The 21,826-nt window shown below is 39.0% G+C and overlaps 2 protein-coding genes across 4 annotated transcripts in view; one reads left to right on the forward strand and one right to left on the reverse strand.

The window, feature by feature from the left end:
• AMMECR1 (AMMECR nuclear protein 1) overlaps positions 1-20,515 on the reverse strand; it is a 133,446-nt gene extending 112,931 nt beyond the window's left edge. For both annotated transcript variants that reach the window (XM_015128010.3, XM_077988083.1), the window contains exon 1: positions 20,030-20,515. In XM_015128010.3, coding sequence (XP_014983496.1) covers positions 20,030-20,502 — 473 coding nt within the window. In that variant the 5' untranslated portion in view covers positions 20,503-20,515. The remainder of the gene's footprint in view (positions 1-20,029) is intronic.
• The window catches only part of TMEM164 (transmembrane protein 164), a 345,939-nt gene that overhangs the window by 312,870 nt on the left and 11,243 nt on the right, over positions 1-21,826 (forward strand). The gene's annotated exons all lie outside the window — the stretch shown is intronic.

Genomic DNA, 21,826 nt, shown 5'->3' on the forward strand with positions numbered 1-21,826 from the left:
GAGTCAGATCAAATAAAGACAAGCCTCGTGAATGGGGCCTTCCCAAGGAGCTGCCAGACACGTCAAATAGTGACAATTATCTGGGGATAAGATGTTTGAGGAGCGTGCACCTCTCCAGTAGCTGCAGGTTTTCACAGCTACCATGGATGCAAGGTTACTAGTTTCCAGAGATATTTTGGGTCTGGGGAAAGGTTGGTTGGATTAGGGCAAGTTAAAATACAACAAATCTAACTTTTTTTTAACCAAAAATCAGCTATTTTATTGAATAAATACTCCTCAGGTTGCTGGAAGCTTTTGGTTAATTTTTAGAATTCTGAAAAACTTGTTTTTAACAACTGTTGCCAGACATTGCTTTTATAGAGGAGTAGATTTTCTGAAGTCCTTACTCCAATATTCCAGAAATCCCCTCTTCACTTGAGTTTGAAAATCATTCTGGTATTGGTGTCTTCTTAAAAGGCATCAGCTCTTAAAATTGCCCAACAAAATATGTGGGATCCCTGGTGGTATGTACACATAAGCTGCTAGGTAAAGTTCATAAACATCTATAAAATTAGAAGAGAGAAAATATGATCAGCTTTGATTTATATTCTATTTTACCTTTGGTATCTACAGGGAAATAAATGTATTTTTAATAAGAGATGCACTAAAAAAGCATTTATTGTTATAAACGTTTGGCTGTATTTCAAGTATTTTTAAAATATTGCTTTTTTTAAAGATGCACATACTTTAATTTTAAATAAAAGAAAATGAGAAACTATAAACAATCCTAGTCATGGTAGGACTGACTGCACAGCATCTAGTTCAATGCGTGAAGTCATAACTAAACAGAAGGAAGGTTACTAAGGTATTTCTTTGATCAAATGAGAAAATGGTCATTATAAGGTCTAAGTTTTATAAGGAATCAAACATTTTTAAAATGCATTTTATTAGAACATTTACTATTTTATATCATACAATTGATTATTCATTATAATGATGCCAAAGCAAATTACAAGATATGAGAAACTTTTACAACAATGGTAGCATTATCCTAATACTAGATTAGGAGATGTTAAACCTATTACAAGTGGTTTCCCATTTACAGAGTTCTGGGGATCCTGAATGAGTTTAGTTGCAGGTGTGATATGAAAACAACCTTATGCCTTTGTGTGTGGCTGGTAGGGGAGAGAGAGAGAAGAGTAAGGAAAAAGAAAGAACACATAATACTTTCCATATAACTGCCCTGTCTCTCTTAATGTAGCACCTACAACTGTATATGAGACTCTGGGTTTGGGAGTCAGGCTGCAAGAGGAAAAATACTGATAGTCAATCACAATGAATAAAACACTGTAAGAGTGATTACAAAGTCGTTAAGACCTCTGCTTGGAAAATCAACTTAAATAGAGCAGACAATATAGAGGAAATCACTCATAAAAATCAACAACAGTCGTCTCAATGATATTTATGATGCTATCGATTATATGGAGTTCAATGTTCTATACATATTTTAAAAAACAGCATGAGCAGACTATAAATGTATATAACATGATATGTTTTCATTACTATAGATCTTCAGACTCCATGGACATAAAATCTGCAATTTCAGGAATTTATAAGCAACCATTAAGGTCTTTAATTTTCATTTAATTATTTTATTTATATTTTATTGTATTTCATTTGAGAAATTAATTTGAAGAATTTGAATCTTGTGTACTTTAAAGCTAATACGTGTGAATGAATTGCTAAGTTAGTAATTATCCTATCATTTCACTAAGCTTGGATATTTTCTTTGCATTACAAGCTATGCAGCAACTCAAGAAGTGATAAAAAAATTTGTTTTTGAAAAAGAAATAAAGCAAATTTCTAGTGTTGGTGATTAACATAAGGAAATATTTTAGTGCTGGTTCTTAGACAAAAGATATTAATTTTGGATAAGTTAAAGTCTAATGTGTTAAGTTCAGCTTTGATCAGATCTATGAGATAAACAGGTCTGTCTTAAAACATTTCATGAAGGAAACTGCATGATAAATAGTATTTGTGCTTTCAATGATAACTTATAATCCCTTGGCTCAGGCTTCTTCAAATCTGTTTTTCTTCATCTAAATTACATTAATGTGAGAAAAGCCACATCAAGCATTTTCAAAACAAGAAAGGTATTCCCTTTCAAAAATATTTAATTGAAAAGTAAAGAGTTCATAGATCAAGGTGTACAACATTGTTATATGTATACACACTGTGTATTATCACAATCAAATTATCACACCCATCACCACTCACGCTCTATATAAGATCCTAAGAACTTGTTCATCTTATAATTGAAAGTTTGTACCCTTGCTCAGTATCTCCCCAGTTCCCTCACCCCTCAGACCCTGGCAACCACCATACAACTGTTTCTATGAGTTTAACCTTTTTAGACTTCACATAAAAAGTGAGATCATATAGTATTTGTCTTTCTGTCGGCTTATTTCACTTAGCATAATGTTTTCCAGGTTCACTCATGTTTTGCAAATGGCAGGATTTCCTTCTTTTATGGCTGATTAATATTCCATTGTGTGTATTTATTTATCCATTTTCTGTCAATGGACACTTAGGTTATCTTGGCTACTGTGAATAATGCTGCAATGAACATGGGAGCACAGATATCTCTTCAATACACTATTTTCTTCCTTTGGATATACATGCAGAAGTGGGATTGCTGGACTGATCATACAGTAGTTCTATTTTCAATTTTTTGAGGAACCTCTATACTGTTTTCCATAATGGCTATACCAATTTACATTCAAACCAACAACCAATTTACATTCCAACCAACAGTGTACAAAGGTTCCCTTTTGTCCATATCCTTGCCAACACTTGTTATCTCTTGTCTTTTTGATAACAGCCATCCTTAACATGTGTGAAGTGATAGCTTATTTTGGTTTTGATTTGCATTTCCCTGATGATTAGTGTACCTATTAGCTATTTGCATGTCTTTTTTGGAGAAATGTCAATTCAGGTATAAAGGTATTCCTTTTGTTCATCAAAGGTAGGATATTCCAAGTGTGAAAATAACACAATGGTCAATTAGTGAGTATACTGTGGAAATCGGTTTTCTATTACAGTTATCTCTTACCTGTGACATGCCCATTTGTTTCTAACATAGGATTGTCGTTGGTCCACAATCACTGAATCAACAGGTCATTACATTAGACTTCTCAAACTTTTCAACTGACTTACACCATAGGCAAAATAAATTAAAGGTGTGAAATGAGTAGGAATTGAGATTTGCCATAAGTGGCCCATCACAAATGGCAAATTTCGTAATGCTTTATTTTTGTGAATTTTACATTCTACACCATAACATACCTATATTTGTTTCAATATCAAATTTATGCTCTCAGTTTTAACTCTAGAAAACCGACATTCCAAGAAGAGACACCAAGTTTACCCTGTGGCTTCATTTATCCTCTAGCACACCACCACATAGCTATAGTTTCCATTATGTTTAGATAAATGCTTCTTCCTTTCCTAATATGTCTAATATTCTCATACTTTCTTTTAATTATTTAGCCATGATTTCCTTCAGTTCTTTGAAGACGTTTACGATAACTGATCTAAAGTTTCATCTAGTAAGCACATCTAGGATTCCTCAGTGACAGTTTTGTTGACTGCTTACCTCCCTGAATTAAGTGCCACAGTTTACTGTTGGTTGTATTTTAATTTTTTTGGTTGAAAACTAGACATTTTAAACAATATAAAGTAGAAAGTTTGGAAATCAGATCTCTTCTCCCCTAAGGTTTGTTGTTACTGTTTGTTTAGTGACTTTCCTGGACTAGTTCTGTAAAGCCTATATTCCCTGTCATGTGTGCCCACTGTAGTATCTGTTCAGCTACCTAGTGGTCAGCTAATGACTGACATATTTTCTAAAATGTTTTGAACCAACAGATCTTTCATCCTTTGCCAAAAAGCCCTGTGTTGGGTATGCCTTCAATGCTCTGAGAGTTTACAATTCTGCCATAGCCTTCACTTCCTGCTTTCACAGGGTCTAAAAGTCAGCCACCTCAGGCAGATACAGTATTAAACGATTGCTGCTGCTTGTTTTCAACAAATGCCCTGAGGATAGGGCTTTTCCACTGAGTCAGATCAAATAAAGACAAGCCTCGTGAATGGGGCCTTCCCAAGGAGCTGCCAGACACGTCAAATAGTGACAATTATCTGGGGAAAAGATATTTGAGGAGCTTGCAGGGGGTCTTAATCTAGAGTCCATTAGGAGGTCCTAGAGTCCAGGGATAGATTTCAGGGGTGTTGTGAAGCCAACTTGTACTTTCCAAGCCAAAGTTAGTTGATACTCCTTGAATATTCTTAAGAAGCCAGCACTATAGGAAGCTTCTATAGAAACCTGATGAAATATATGAAACTTCTAATCAGAAAAATGCACTTATACAAACTTTTGCATAAAATTTCATTATGTCTGCCAACCCCCTAAAATCCATTCTTAGACACTAAATCAAAAGCCCATGACTTTAAACATATTAGAAAAAAACTGTTATTTAAACATTTTGAAACCTACAATTTAAAACAGTAGAAAAAGAAGAAATAAATAGTGCCAAATAATTTTCCAAGCATTCCAATCTTCCATAGGAATGGAATCATAGAGTAAAAGATAAGCCTGTGCCATACTTCACCGAAAACCATAAACACGAAGTCCTACCATCTTGAATACAGCTACATATAACCAGGTCAGTCTCTAACTAACAAACAAAATCAAATAAATCCACAATGATCTTATGGTTTCAGTTATAAGCATAAGAGAAAAAGATACCTACTTTCAGGTAAGGCACAGGAGGAAGGGGTACAATGGGACATCTCATTTATTCTCTGCTTTAAAATCACCCTAGAAAAAATTCTAGAAACTTTTTAGATTTGTACTGCCCTGATTCCAAAATTCCCCCTGTTAGACAGTGTCTATACACTGCTGTAGATACTCAAATCCAATGACTGAAAAACACTTGGAAGTCATAAATTTACACCTCCCGATTCCCATCATTCTACCACCTCCCCACAACGGAAAACCAGCAGGACCAGTAAAGAACTTTGCTAGTGGTAAACACTGCTAGAATTTACATAGTAAAAATTCTATAATGAAGGTGCTACCAAGCTTTCAAATATTCTAGATTACTGCTCTTGAAAATGGCAAAGCTCCAGCGAGAAACTATGTTGAAGAACGGGTAAGAGGAGAATTTTCCTAGGCCAGGCACGGTGACTCACTACCGTAATCCCAGTACTTTGGGAGGCCGAAGTGGGTGGATCACCTGAGGTCAAGACTTCAAGACCAGCCTGTCCAACATGGTGAAACCCCATCTCTATTAAAAATATAAAAATTAGCCAGGCGTGCTGGCAGTCACCTATAATCCCCACCTACTTGGGAGGCTGAGGCAGGAGAATTGCTTGAACCCAGGAGGCAGAGGTTGCAGTGAGCCGAGATCGCGCCATTGCACGCCAGTCTGGGCGACAGAGCAAGACTTCGTCTCCCAAAACAAAACAAAACAAAAACACCACAAAAAAGAGAGAGAGATTGACTGATTTTCCTAAATTTATACTTCAAATCTAGGGTGGGAGAGATTGAAGTAAAAAGTGTTTAAATAAATATAACAATTCTGAGAAAATGAATGGACCTGAGGCCGTGCTGGACTGGTACAAATTATTTAAATTAGTTAAGAGTTAATGAGGGGTTATTATGAGATGGTGAATATAACTTAATGAAAGCGAAAGAAACCTTCAAGACTAAAGCACTCCTCTTCTGTAAGAACTGATCTGAATTTCTCTAGACTGAGCAAAAATAAACGGAAGCAAAGGTTCTATGTGTAGCCCAATGGAGACAGGAATCGGCGTCCGTTGGACCTACATCCATTTTTTTTCATTTTAAAATGGGTTTGCATGTTCTCTTGCCACAGTCAAAACAGAAAAGCCCTGACTTTTTCCCCCAACTGTGCTCTACACTATGGAGGTGCCTATTTAAGATGCACGTTGTTTGAAGTCTGTGAAAAATGAAGTTGAAATCTAAATAGTTCAACCCTCTATAAACAAAATTGCCTCCCACTCCCCTGATGAGGGCATCCACCTTTGTTAACAAAGATTTATGGATATTAAAAGTGATCAGGAACCTCTGTGTGGTCTGTACTGAAAACCACTGGATTCCATTTGGCCTCGTATCCCATTATGTGGCAGGAGTCTATGATTATTACATAGGGTCAACATCCAACTCTTCTTCAACAACTTTTAATTCAAAAATATTGTGCTACTACTATTTTCTGTTAATATGTGGTATTTTTTCTCCTCACTGTAATAGTATATAATTCAAATTGCATATTCGACTATAAGAGGGAGAGTTCATTTACTTATAGACATAAACTGACTACACAGAGAACACTGTTAGTGAGCATCATGCTAGTGTTGTTTTCTGTTTCCTGAGTATACTGATAAAATGCTCATGCTTTACAATCTGTCAGAGATTAGTCCCATATTTGGAAAATAATTTTCTTATATTCTAAAACATATTCTGGGAATAACAGAAGGGAGTTACTAAAATAGAATTTTACAGTGATCACTGAAAAAGAAGTTTAAGTTCTAAACTTATGTCTTAAAGACACATCGTCAGCTAAAATATCGAGAATTTTGCTTGTTTTTTCCTTCAAAGCATAATAATTCCTCAACATAAACTAAAAATATGCTGCTCATTGTAATTCAGGAAACTATTTTAGAATTTTGTTTCTAAATAATAGTATAAAACCTTTACAAGTTTGCTTATATAGATTGTTTCTTAGAGTTGTAGCATTCTTAAAGCTCATGTGAAGAACCATAAGGAACATTCCCATTAGCCTAATCTATGTTTAAACTAATTTCATAAAGAAGACTGTCATCATTCACAATCTTCCTAAAATTATTATAATCCCTAGTACCTAAATTATCTCAGTTAAATTTGCAATATCCAAGTAAAATTTATTCATTAAGAGGAAAGAAAGTGACCAAACCATTTAATTGTGTCACAATTATGGTATTTTTAAACTACATAACTTTGTAGCTAGACAATTTTTCTAACTTCATGTTTGAGACACTGAAGTTCAGAAGAAAAAAGATCACTGAACATAGAAGGCACTCAGGCAGTGTGACATAACCAGTGTTAATCTAACTGACTTAAGCTGAATGCGTACTGAAGAATGAAAGCACTTTGTCTACAGAGCAGACACCTGCTTGTATTATTTCCTAGTCTCTTGTCCAGGCTTCATGACATTCACAACATTAAAGGTGCTGGTAAGACATAATTAAATGGACAAAGAGAAATTTTACCAGGAAAGAGGCCACTCACAGGCCATTAAAAGTTTAAAACTGTCAACTGTTAGACCTTCATTTCCCAATGCTTGTTATAGCTAGTCTCCTTACAGGTCACCTTTCTTGCTAGGTTCTCCCCCACTTCAACCTACTTTTGATTGGTACCCATTGACCACTGTATAATGCTCATCCTGACCTGTGTCTAAGATATTTCTCTGCCTAGACTGCTTTTTCCATCTATGAAAGTTCTACCTAGCCGAAATCCTATTTTGTCTGTAAAGCCTTCCTGTACAATCTTAGCCCACATTAGTCTACCCAATGAGTCCTACAGACATCATTGTCTCCATCACTCATTTAGCTGTTGAATCATATGTGACATCATTATTTGTTTCATGAATCTTGACTTTTCAGTATGACTGCAAGCTTTTTAAGGACATGAAGCATGGTTTATGCCTATTTTATAGACTTCTCACCCATACTCATAAAGGGGTCTAGCATAGTGTTCTACCCAGAACAGCTGTATTACTTGTTGAAATGAAATATTAGAACCAGTCATAATATTAAGAGGAGTACTTGCATAGCATAAGAGATAGGTATTGATGTCAAACACAGTCTTAATACTGGCAAAAAAGACTTGAGACTTCAACAAATATTCATTTTAAAAGTCTGTAAGCAAAGGGATAATCATAGTAAAAATTCTACTTTCTTGTTTAGAACTGCAAAGCCATCTCTAAATGGAACAAGTTAGATACTGCTCCAAAACCCAAATTGATACATTACAATTCAGTGATATTACTTTTAAAATGTCTACACCCCAGCTAATGATAGAGAGCCTCATACTGGTTGTACAAAAACAGGGCAAACAAACAACTTTTGAGACTTGCAACCTGACCATATCTATTATTTCACAGATGCCACTGTCACATTTAGATGTAAGTTTTTCATTAGAAACAAGCGTGTATGCTATAAGAAGCAATTTCAAGAAGTGCTTAACTGAAATGGTTATGTAGTCTATATATACACATATAGACTTAAAGGCTTTACTTATAATATCCCCTTATGCAATTTCTCTTCCAATTTTCCATCTCTCTAGAAAACACATTTCCTCAGAAACCCCATCTCTACTAAAAATTAAAAAAGAAAATCAGCCAGGCATGGTGGCGCACACCTGTAATCACAGCAACTCGGGAGGCTGAGACAGGAGAATCACTCGAACCTGGGAGGCGGAGGTTACAGTGAGCCGAGATCACACCACTGCACTCCAGCCTGGGTGACGGAGCAAGACTCCATCTCGGGAAAAAAAAAAAAAGTTACTTCTGATTTTAATTCCTTTAGTTTATTCGTGATTTTCAATAGGTTTGAAAAAATAAATACCTCAAAGCCTAAATTAGGCTCTCTTGTAAAAAGGATTTGTGCACCTCTAGTACTTTTTTTTTTTTTTTTTTTGAGACGGAGTTTCAGTCTTGTTGCCTAGGCTGGAGTGCAATGGCACGATCTCAGCTCACAGCAACCTTCACCTCCCAGGTTCAAGTGATTCTCCTGCCTCAGCCTCCAGAGTAGCTGGGATTATAGGCACGCACCACCACACCCAGCTAATTTTGTATTTTTAGTAGAGATGGGGTTTCTACATGTTGGTCAGGCCGGTCTCAAACCCCCTACCTCAGGTGATCCACCGCCTAGGCCTCCCAAAGTGCTGGGATAACAGCCATGAGCCACCGCGCCTGGACCCTCCAGTAAGTTTATAAGATTAATTTGTGAAGGATTCCCAAAATTCCTATAAGAAATGAGTTGCTTTAGGTAAAGCCACTATTATGTGCCTTTAAAAATTAAGCTAAGCATAGTGCTTATAGTTAACATTATTATACACTTAAACATTTACTAAGAGGGTAAAATCTCATCTTTTTTACAACCATAAAAAATAAGTGGCTGGGCGCGGTGGCTCATGCTTGTAATCCCAGCACTTCAGGAGGCAGAGGCGGGCGGATCACCTGAGGTCAGGAGTTCAAGACCAGCCTGGAAAACATGGTGAAACCCCATCTCTACAAAAATACAAAAATTATCTGGGCATGATGGCAGGTGCCTGTAATCCCAGCTACTTGGGAGGCTGAGACGGGAGAATCACTTGAACCCGGGAGGCGGAGGTTGCAGTGAGCCGAGATCATGCCATTGTACTCTAGCCTGGGTGACGGAGCAAGATTCTGTCTCAAAAAAAAAAAAAAAAAAAAAAGTAAACTAAAATCAGCCTACATGTATATAAAAGATAAACTGATAAACAAAAAATTGCTGACACTCCAGTTATCTGTGAGAATGTAATTTACAAATTAAATTGACCATAGTAGGTCCTTCTAAGATAAAGTACAAAAGAGATAAGTATGTACCTTTGTATGACTGTATTCTGCAGCCAGTCAGAAATTATACCTAGGTCTATCATTTAATAGTGTCTGTTCCATAATCTTTGTTATAGATAATAACTGTGAGCAAACTATATGAAACAAACTTCACACATCTAAGTAGAGGCTATTAATATAAATATACAGGCCTAAAAAGAAGGTATGTCTGAATACCTGAGGATTTATAACTATGTGCATAGACAAGTCAAGAAAAATAAGTAAGGATAATTACAGGAGAGTGGCTACATTCATGCTCTTTTGGGTAAAGCTACTTGTCCTACAGCTTCCAGAGTTATGTAGAGGCCTCATTCTGAAGACACCATACAAATGGTTTTCAATGTGGTCTCTTAGAAGTATTAAAAGGACCCATAGCAGGTCTTCATATTATGAAACTTCATGATATGCATTTGTTTATGATAGAAACTTTTTTTCTTTTTTTTTTTGGAGACATGGTCTGACTCTGTCACCCAGGCTGGAGTGCAGTGGTATGATCACAGCTCACTGTACTCTTGACCTCCTGGGTTCAAGCAATCCTCCCACCTCAGCCTCCCGAGTAGCTGGGACTATAGGCGCATGCCATCATGCTCAGCTAAGTTTTTCAAATATATAATTTGTAGAGATGGGGGTCTCACTGTGTTGTCTAGGCTGGTCTGGAACTCCTGGGTAAAGCAATCCTCCTGCCTCGGCCTCTCAAAGTGTTGGGATTATAGGCGTGAGCCACGGCACCTAGCCAGAATAATTATTTATTTATTTATTTTGAGACAGAGTCTCGCTCTGTCGCCCAGGCTGGAGTGCAGTGGCACGATCTTGGCTCACTGCAAGCTCCGCTGCCCGGGTTCACACCATTCTCCTGTCTCAGCCTCCCGAGTAGCTGGGACTACAGGCACCCACCACCACACCCGGCTAATTCTTTGTATTTTTAGTAGAGACGGGGTTTCACCATGTTAGCCAGAATGGTCTCGATCTCCTGACCTCGTGATCCGCTTGCCTCAGCCTCCCAAAGTGCTGGGATTACAGGCGTGACCCACCACACTGGCCCAGAATAATTATTTTTTAACAAGAATGCTGTGGCCATTGGTCCTAAAGGAGGGACATCTAAGTTTTATGACATAAAACATAAAAAGCACTCCTGCTCCAGATCAGGTGCTCAGTCTCCCTTTTCTGCCCTGAATCCATGCTTCACTTCACTTGAATACAATTCATTTTACTCCCTCCCTGATTCCCATAAGCCCTCTGTCCCTGCCTCAAGCCACATGTGACTCTCTTTCTCCACACAGCCAATGCCTACAATGTGGGAGAGTCAATTTCCACAAAACAACTTGCCAGACAGGACAATAGTTGGAGGAGTTTGTGGAGTAAAGTATACCACAAACCACATATCACCCACCTCATTAGTGTCAGAAAAATATAATATTATTCCTTTTTGTTCTTGTGAGGGTTTTTTGAATGGACAAGTAGAAGAGTGTTGGGGTAGATGGATCTGTGAACTCAACAAAAAGTTTTAATACTCCTAACATCAAAGACCCAGCCAAGCTAGTGGCAAGTTTTTTATTGGCTTGTTTTAATGCGAAAGAAGCTGTGGCAATTTTTTTTTATTTGTTTTTGTCATTATCATAGGAAAACTCATGAACTGTGTTGAGAACACCTACAGTAACATGGAAAAAGGCAAAGACTTCATGAGATTCTTCTTTATTGAATAAATTACCAATGCCATCTTCTACCATATAAAAAAGGATGTAAAAAGCACCCGTCAATCTAAACACTTCACTGTTGTTCAAAATCAGCACAAAGTGTTTGCCTTGCTACAATGCATTATGTACTGAAGCCCAAGTTTTACAAGCTATATAATTTATTTGCACCCCAAAGTACCTAAACCTAACCGTGTGGCTGCTAGGCTACTATAAGCAATAATGATGTCATAGAAAAGAAACACACTAATGTAACTAGCACATAAGCATTTATTTGAGGCAGATACAGTGCTGTGGGACCCCTAAGCTAACAGCATCAAAACCAATTTTTTCAGATATTCCATTCTATAAGAATGACTCAAAGATCCACTAACACTTGAAACAAAGCAGAGAATCTGATGTTACCACCTTGCAGCAATCCAAGATCTCAATAGAAAATGTTACTAAAGTTGTATGTAATATGCTTACAGATCACAGTGAAAGTATATGGAATGGCAAGGTGAAGTATATAGGCTCTTAATTCAATCTCACTACTTTCTATTACTAGAGAACTGGTCAGCATCTTCTGGCAGGATATTGCATAACACAGTCAACTGTGCTCTCCCAGTATTGCATGTGGCTTTGGGTAACAATGTGGATTATCTGTATGAAACAGACAGGGAAAAGGCAAGAATTATCAAGACTATCACAGACCTTATTGAAAAAAAACTAATATTAATAGGCCTTTATTTAAGCAAAATTTTTCACTTTTGCCCATCCACTGAAGATTGCAAATCTCTAAAGCAATATGGCTGATCCCATCGGTTCATAACATCCATCCTTCGTCATTGAGCAAAGCCTCAAAACAGATTCAGCTTGATTCAATCCATTTTACTTTCTAAGCTTTAGGACACACAACCTAGAATCTTGCACCAAAAGGCACTTCTAGTTCTTCAAAAATTTCCTTTTAGTTCTGAAGTTATGAGTTCCTGAGATGGCCTGCCACGAGGCTTTGTTTTGCTCAAGGCTGTGCTATGATATACACATAAGGAAATAAAAGGATCACTGCCTGCTTTACAAATTGATAAGCCTGAAGACTAAGAAAATGTAAAAACCTACATTAAAGAAACCCAAAATTCTGCCAGGTATTTTTACTAGCAGTACAAAGCTGAAAACTATCACTGATTTCTACTTATCTGAGCCATTCGAAGTCACAAAGTGGGGGAGTGATCCCAAGGGACCAACCAAACCATCACAATAGCTCTGTTGCTGCTCTGTGGTTCTGGTAATTCAAAAAGAAATAACATTTGATAATTGCCAACACTTGGAACTACACATAGTAAGAAATCTATTTCACCTGGCCAACCATTTGTTTCTTCCCATATTCCGCCTATGTTTTTTAATGGCACCACCATCCTCATGGTTCCCCAGGCTTATGAACTCTGAATTATGTTCAAAGCCTCTCTTCTTTCACTTCTGCCAAGCAACCAGAATTTGTTTTGTTTTGTTTTCCCTGCAGTGCCTCTCTATGCACGTGTAGTCACCTAATCACAGGTCCTCATCCAAAAGCTATTCCAGCTATCTTTATATTTGATACAAATTCTATAAACCGATGTGTCTTCTCATCCTTTCTCCCAAATTAGATACAGTTGGGAATAGGTGAAGAGGGAAAGGGGAGGAGAGTTCTTATACCTGTGATCAAATTTCATAGCCATTTCAACAGAGCTGTTTAACAAACTTTTTCTGAGCACAAGAATAGCTAGGCACAGAGCCAAGAAAAGAAGAGGCAATGATGGAAGCCAAAAACAGGTGAGCTACAATCTTTCCACTCCTACACAAAACCTGGCCCTAGAGTACCAGCCCTTGCATATGCTGATAACTTCTTCCAATTCTTAATTTTGCAACATTCCTATATTCACAAACTCTGCCCCTGGGGTGGCTTTCCCACCTTCCAATGCCAGTTTTCCTACTGCCCTCATAACCTTAAGCCTAGTTAGTCTCCCCTATCTTGAGACTCTTCTCCCAATTCATCTGATACTCTAGAGGACTCTTCTGCAAATCCTGTTCTCTTCCTAATACAAGAAACTATAAGCAGATGCAAGATCTCTTATCCAGCCTCCCCAGAGGATTCTCAACACAAAGGCTACTTTTAATTTCCTTGAAGTTTTATGATCTTAGAGACCAGAGCAAGGGGAGTGATATGAAGAATGCTGAGAGTGAAAGTTGCTGACTGAAGACAGCTGCTGGGAATCCCCAAGTCCTGTGGCAAGGGGTGTGGTGGTGACAGCAATGGGTTTAAGAACAACCAAGTAAGACTTCAAGATCTACTGGTCAAACAGACTCTACCAATAATGTCTGTACCTCCTCCATTTCAAAACTTGGTTCCAGTTATTCCCTCCCTATAGCCTTCTCCCTGACCACTCCTTTATTCCATGTCATTTCCATGTGTAGGTATTTTATGTGTATTTTATTAATCTACAATCATGGATATATTGCTTTGTAAGTATTTCAAGCAACTTTGATAATGGTATCATATCTTGAACAGGACTGTAAACTTTGTGAGGATAGAACTATTTCTTCTATTTTTCTGGTTTCCAACCATGGAACTCAGGATAATGTACATGCTTTTTTTACAAAAACAGGGTTTTTTTCCTCCAGTGACATATAATTTCCACTCAGCTATTCAACACTAACATTTTTAACTTTGAGCAAGTTTCAATGTCTGAAACATTAAGAGCTGTAGAAAATACACCCACACTTGATACAAAAGATGCCACTTATAGTTGGACTGAACATAAAATATGCTCCACCCAACCAACTATACTATTACACTGTACTTCTTCCTTTGGGTTATTTTCTTTATACTACATAAGCTGTGGGTCATTTTTGCTCTTAGCAACACTAACTACAGAAGCTAAACTCTAAATAAGCTTACTGTTGGGAATCTACTCTTCCCACCTACACAACCACTGGTTTCCCACACTGTCTCCAGTGTCCTGTGAGCAACTGGCCAATTACTGATTGTGGAAAGACAGCTTAGACATTGAGGGTCCATTCTTGGCAGATGCTGGGTTTTACTGCTGGTCCTCACTTACTTAGCTTAATTGATTCAGAACAGTATCAAAAAGAGACATTATTACACAAGTTTGAAAAAGAGACTATTTAACAAAATTTAAATGTAAAAGCCCTGGTCATTGTGCTGCTTTATAAGAGCCAAGCATGTGTGACATCGAGAGTACAGAATAATGCCTATTGAAATCAGGAAAACTTGGGAACTGACTAATCTCATTACACAAGTTTTAGTGTTTCACACATAAATTCTCAAAAAGTAAAATTATCTATAAATAGGAAATGCAACTCACTTCAAAAATATAATCCACTGCAGCTAAAGGTTTTAGTATTTATGACACAAATTTGGTTTCAAAAAGCATACAGTTTTTAAAAAGACAACAACACAAATGTTAACATGTGCCTGAGAAACACATACTCTGAAAAACAACTCATGCATGGGTTAACAGACCATTTTTTGCTTTTTCAGTAGTGGTCTTTCTTCCTATTGGACTGAGAGATTTCAGCAGAGATTCCTACTTGGCTGCCACCCGCTAACTGAAACCTGAGTGCAGCACAAACATAATTCATAAGCAAGAAAAATTATGGGCTAAATTATCACTCCGTTTGGCCATATGGGGGAGAAAGCAAAATAAGCATTTTCTTTTTAACTAAATATACCTTGTCTCACATACACCTTTATGCATGGATATAAAAACAATTTTGTGATTTATATGTCTCCATCCTTCTAGCTCAGTCACTGATGGCTTTTACAGAACAACTGACAACTGGGAAGATGCCTGCCTTCTTTTCTATCTGTAAGATATGACATCAGATTGTCTTTCAATGGGAATCAACATTGTTTAAAAAAAAAAAGTTACACCTTCAAAAAGACTCAACAATTTTTCAGACAGTGTTTTTCTTTTACAAGAAAAACTATACATTATGACCAGAGAATGCAAGTTAGTACCATTATGTTAGTGTGGATAAGGAAATCTGTCATGGACTCATGGCATCATCTGTGATAGACAGATACATCTTCTGGCTATTCTGGTCAATCTTCATCAGAAAACATAGAAATATAATGGCTCATGTTTAAAAATGCAAATTTAATATCACTTTAACCTGAGCTGCACTATCAAATCATCTTTTTGATAGTGCAATAGGATTGCTACAGTTCTGTCTAAACAAAATGCCTACTCCCCAACACAACCCAATTCCTCCCATGCACACTGAAAAACAGTAACTTGACTACGGTGGCAAGATGAGAAAGAGTTAACTGTTCAAACACCTCTTCAGAGTCTCACAATCTGCATATCTGGGAGTGGATTTTTAAAAAAATATATTTAATTAATTGCAATTTAAAACCACACTTACTGATGTACTTTAATAATAAAGAATCTTCTACGTGCTATGGTCCATAAAAAATGTAGTATTGCGTTAACTTCAAAGGTGGTAAGATGATTAAAATAAAAAGTTCAAGTAACATGACACGCAGCAGCATTAAAGATATAAGACTGAACAATCCCAGTGCTTTAGCAGAATCATTTCATATTTTTGTTACAGAAGGGGTCTTAAAATGAAATCCAGCAACCATAAGCATAAATAAAAGCTTTTAAAATCTTTTCACAATATGTTAGTGAAAGAATCATAAGAGCATTTTATGGGAACAAAGGGGGCTTTACTTATTAAAATCAATACAATTCACCTTAAGGTATCGTATTTGTAATGTTTTTAATTCCTAAAATGTATCCCTTACATTTAACAATTTCTGAAAAAGGACCTAAAATCATACTACAGGTTTCCAAGAGTCGCCCTCACCCCTCAACTAAAACCATCCCGAGAACCTCAGACTCTTACACTCTCGGCAGCACTCAATCTCCTGGGTGCTAAGTTAGAATGAACATGCTAAAGCATAGTGACACAGAAGCAGGAAGTTTTATACTGAAAACTGGCCTTGAAAATTGCCATTCCATTACAGTCGTTCAAGTACTTATTCAGGTCCTCACTTCTCTCTCCCTAGGTTCTTAACGTGTGGCCCTGGAACTGTAGCATCAGCATCACCAGGGAACTTGTTAGAAATGCAAATTCACAGCCCCACCCCACACCAACTGAATCAGAAACTCTGGGAATGGGGCCCAACAATTTGTGTTTTAACAAGCACCATAGATTATGATGTACTACAAAGTTTGAGAACTAGTCCTTCTCAGACTTTAATGTGCATAAGAATCACCTGAGAAGCTTGTTAAAATGCAGACTCTAATTCAGCAGGTCTGAGGCGGGGCCTGAGAGCTTACATTTGTAATGATTTCCCGGATGATGTCTTCTGCAGACCACAATGCAAGAGTTTCTCAAATCGGTTGTTTACTGAAATTTAGGGTGCTCATAAAATACAGATTCCAAGGCACTACCCTAGCCCCAATTATCCAAATCTCAAGAGAAAGATTCAGAATATAACCAGTGGTTCGCCACCTTGGCTGCACATTAAACTCACCTGGTGAGCTTTTACTAATCCTGATTCCCAGGCCCCATCCAAGACCAATTAAGTCAGAATCTCTGGAGTTGGGGCTCAGGCATCAATATTTTTAATAACTTCCCAGTGATTCCAATGTGCAGCCAAAGTTAAGAATGACTGCTCTGGAGTCTAACTAGCTCAACACCTGGCACAGTGGATCCCTTTATAGTAGCAAACAGGTTCCTATAAAATAGCTTTCTGGGCTCCCTGACATAAATCCAAGACTGCTGATTTTGAATATCAAAATGCAGTAAAGTTAAGTTTTCCTCATGTCTTTAACCAGATTTCTGTGCACAAACTTGCCTGTACAATGCTTTCTGCAATTGGGCAGGTAATCAAAAAATGGGAGCAACAGTGAAGAATTTGTATCCAGACAGCCTGTTCATATGTTGACATCCCCTCAATACTGAGTGGAAGGATAACTAACTGATGGATCTAGAGCTTCTAAACCCATAAAATGAGGATTTCACCAGTTACAGACATTCTGAGAGAAAAGTCCTGGGAAGGGATGAAAAGAGTGTGCATTTATGTATGAGAAGTTAAAATTGTCAAAAGCACAACATCTGGTGGGCAAACACACTGCTCATGACATGATAATAACTAGGAGAAAAAAAAAAATCCCAGTATGTCTGTTTATGTCTTATGGCACTTAGGATAAAGCAACACTAATAAGTACACAATGCTGTTAAATATGTAAAACAGAAAGACAAATGTGTGGTACTTACTAAGGCACTGTTGAAATGCTTAGTTATTTCCCTCCCATAATGAGGAAGCTTTCCTGAATTTTCCACAGTACACCTCAAAAATGAGTTGAAGATATATGGAAATAAGACAGTCCATTTTCCACTTAAGTGAACTTTCATTCTCCACTTGGTCATCTTCAGTGTCTACTCTACATTAGTTATTTTATAGAATACTTGACACATTCAAGGTCTGCTAAATGATAATAGTTCTTCTTCTTCCACCACCGTTTCAACATATCCACAGCGGTCAAAAGTGTGTCCTATCATCTGCTTAATTCCATGAAAAAGAAATCCAGGGGCTGGGGTGTTTGAAGAGAATAATATCTAAATATGTGTGCAAAGTGGCTACTGTTAAAATGAAATTTTCAAAAGCATTTTCTGTATGAACTGGTCAAGCTCACTTTCCTTTTAAAATTCTTGCTATAGTCATTGAGTTAACCCAAACTCACTTTAAAATGTGTGAAAATAGCACCTCCTGAAAGTGTGTTCTCATATGCTTTGGAGCAATGGAGCGTGAATACTAAAGCAGCCTTTGCCAAACTCATGTAACAGCTCAAGAACTAAACAGGAGTGAATTTTTGCAGTCCCATGACTTTGCAGAGCCAACCTAAGTATCATCCCAGGACTAGCTTTAATATATCAAAGACATCCAAGAGAAGGCAGAAAAGTCACAAATAAGTGACTCAAGCTAATAAATATTTCATAGATTTTTTTACATGGCAGTCTTTTCAAAATCAATTTTACTTCTTAACCAAAAAAATTAATTGGCTAAATAAAGGTGTGGACTTAGGATTTAAGCTTCTAGAATTAACACTATGAAATTTATAAAGATATTTGTTTGACAAAGTGTTCTCCTGGATGCTCTTTCATGCACTTCTCATGAACCAATGCCCAAAGATTAACCAAGTCTAAAAGAAAATGCACAGACCACAGAAGAGTCATACAAAATTAAGACATTTAAAGAATAAAAGCCAAATAAAACAAACAGTACAAATGCACAATTTCCAGGACACTTTATTGTAATTTCCACTTTACATATTAATATTTTAGTCTAGGCAGAAGTGTTTATACTTATACAATAGTAGTCCAATCCTCTAATCTCACAAAATGAAGCAGTTTTAAAAGAACATCAATTAAGGTATTTATGATATGGGGGACAAGCGGCACTTTTAGCTGGAAAAGGGGGTGATGCCTTTCAGTACGAGTTTCACTGAAATTTTTCCTGTATTATTTTTCTTGTTGATGCTAAGTACTCAAATAAAAGCAATTGCACTTTTTCTCATTCTGCCCTCTCTTGGTCTTTACATTCTGTCTAGCATTTAACTCAAAAAGTCAGTTTACATTCAGTTTACACATTAAAAAAAAAAACCATATGCCCCATCTCCCACACATGCAAATGGACAGGGATTAGAATTAACCTGGCTTTTAGCTGTAACAGTGCTATTTAAAAATTTTCAACCACACACTTGAAGGGTAAGATAATTTAAGGTACAAAACCAAAGGAAACCATAACAATTCCTACACATTTACTATTTAACTGTTCTCAAATCATCGAGTATAACATGGATTTCTTAAAAAGTGAAATCGACACAAAAGCGAATGCACGCTTAATGTACAAACTGACAGTGGCTCTGTGGGGACAGTTCTCTTTGAATGAGCTATTATCCAGACAGTGGAATGAAAAAAAAAAAAAAAAAAAAAAGGTCTCACTCTTCAAATGTGAGGAAGCCGGCAGTGCGCTCGCTTCACGAGAAACACATTTTAATGGGTGTATTTGGATAAAAATAAGTAGTAAGGGAAAATGTGTTTTAAGAAACCTCCCCCTTTCCCAGGGCACAAGGAAACCCAGAGGAAAAGATGGGTAACCTCACAAGCTCCAGAGCTAAGTTCCATCACTAACAGAAGTTGGATACTTGCTATTTTTCGCCCTGCAATGGGATAGTAGTTCTCCATGTGCAAGGTACGCGGGGCGGGAATACTGGCGGGGCTTTCACTTGGGGTAACGGAAACCAAAGTGAGGAGAGGTCAACACCTTGAGTAACCCAGATCTCCAAAACCGGGGCAGGGTGAGGGGTGGTAGGGGTGGTGAAGAAGACAAGTAAAGGGGTCAAAACTCCTCGAAGTCATCGCAAAGAGAAAGCTAACACCTCTAGGAGCCACGGGGCCATCCCTTGCAGCAGCACCCTGCTCCAAGTGTGGGGTGCCTGCCTCGGAGGGCAAAAAGCGCAGGGTGCCCTTAGTTCAGTTGAGTGGCTCCGGGGACCCGGGCAGCGAGAGGGCAGGGGCATCCGCCGGCCGGGAGGCGGACTCGCACTTTGCCTCAACTCTGAGCCCCATCCCGAGCGCAAGGGAGAGGGCGGCGGAGGGCACGGTACTCACTAGGGCTCGTTGGTGAATCGGGGGGTCCGGGGCTGCTGGTATCCGTACAGGTGACAGTAGAGCACATCGAAGCAAAAGCAGCACATCTCTGCTGACACCACCATCTTCCGGGAGCCCGGCGATGAGGACGAGGCGGCGGACGATGAGGAGGGTGAGGAAGAGGTGGCGGCGGCCGGGGTAGAAAGTAGGGTCCCCACTCCGCAGCTCGGAGGTGGCGACAGGGCGATCCCCCCGCCGCCGCCGCCGCAGCCCTGGGGGGGAGAGAGGGTACAGCCGCTGCCGCTACCTCCTCCGGTTAGACCTCCCAGCCCGTTGAGCCGCGTACCGGCGCCTCCTAGTCCCAGCTCCCCAGCTCGGCACTGGCTCTCTCCGCTGCAGTGGGAGGAGGAGGAGGCGCCACCACCGCCACCCGAGCCAGAGGGGGGCGAACTGGACAGTTTCTGCTTCTTCACCCCGCAGCAACCCGCCGCCATCTTGGAACAGTCTCCCCCACGCAGCGTTTCCGACCCATAAGTGAGGCGAGCTGGCGGCGGGGGCGAGCACGCTGCGGCCCAGGCCGCCGGGGGCGCGCCAGAGGCTGGCGGGGCGCGCGCGCGCCGTTCCCGGCCCCGTCTGCCTAGCCACGCGGCTGCCCCGCGCGCGCCCCCGCCTCGGTGCGCGCTCCTCGCTTTCGCGGCTGGGCGCCTCGCGCCTGTCCCGCCGGACTCGTGCCTCTTCTGAGCCGCAGCCCCAGCCCCAGCCCGAATCTCAATCTCTGCGGCCGGCAGAGGATGGAAGCCAGGAAGCCGATTAGAAAGGAAGGTGAAGGAAACAAGAGTCAGATAGTGGAAAGTGGGAGCTAAGGGAAGAGGTGGGCACGCCCGGGAAGGAAGGAGGGAAAGGGAAACTAGTGGGGGCAGGGGGGAAGAAAGGAGAAAGTCCGAAGTGAGCATCCAGGTCCCAAAGCACAGCTCAGTGACCCCCGCTGCAAGTAGTATTAATGACACTTAAGCCCAGTTACGTGGAACCTGAGCCACCCGGCCTCAAATACACGGGTTTCTGAACTGTTGGAGTGTGAGCGAGCAGGTGCCTGAAGCTCCATACCTGAGACCGCCCCTGTTAAGTATGTACAAAGCAGTCGGGGAAATGGCCACGCTGCTCTTTTTAATTCCAGCCTAAGCACACACCAGGGTACTCTTTCCTTTCCTTATGGAGAAATATTCAAGTCCGATTGAATCGATGTATCTTGTACTTGTTCCCCCGACTTACCCTCCTAGCCGTTTGTAAACATTAAAAAGCCAAAAATAAAGTCCTAACTAATACTTCACTGGTTCAAAGATATTAATTGTGCTTTGGGACTTGCAGTGGTGGACTTTTCTGGTTTTGGTTTTTATTTCTTGGCTTGGGTAAAAAGCAATTAGGAATATTATCTGTAGTGCTCAGATCTTAGAGATAAATAGGGAAGGTAATGTACTTAGTCACAAATTGAAAGATTTTGTTTAAGTATATAATTAGCTCTTAATATTCACTTTAAAAATTTCTCAATTAAATGCTTGGATGGATGAGGAGGCATATGAGTCAGTCCCTTTCTAGGTGCCTAAGTGTAGCTTAATAATAAAAATAATGACAATAAATGTTAAAATTTGTAGAAATGAACCTGATAGAAAGCGTAAGTTATTTGCATTGTATCTACACCATGCTAGAACATCTAGATAAAGTCAGGTATCTGCATATTTTAAAACTGCAGATTGGTTTTTGTCACCTTTTATCTACATGCGTGGGATCTTGCAGATAGCTGGGGGCTGTTCATTCCACTCA

Source organism: Macaca mulatta, chromosome X, assembly GCF_049350105.2.
Source record: "Macaca mulatta isolate MMU2019108-1 chromosome X, T2T-MMU8v2.0, whole genome shotgun sequence".
In the NCBI taxonomy this organism is placed as follows: domain Eukaryota; kingdom Metazoa; phylum Chordata; class Mammalia; order Primates; family Cercopithecidae; genus Macaca; species Macaca mulatta.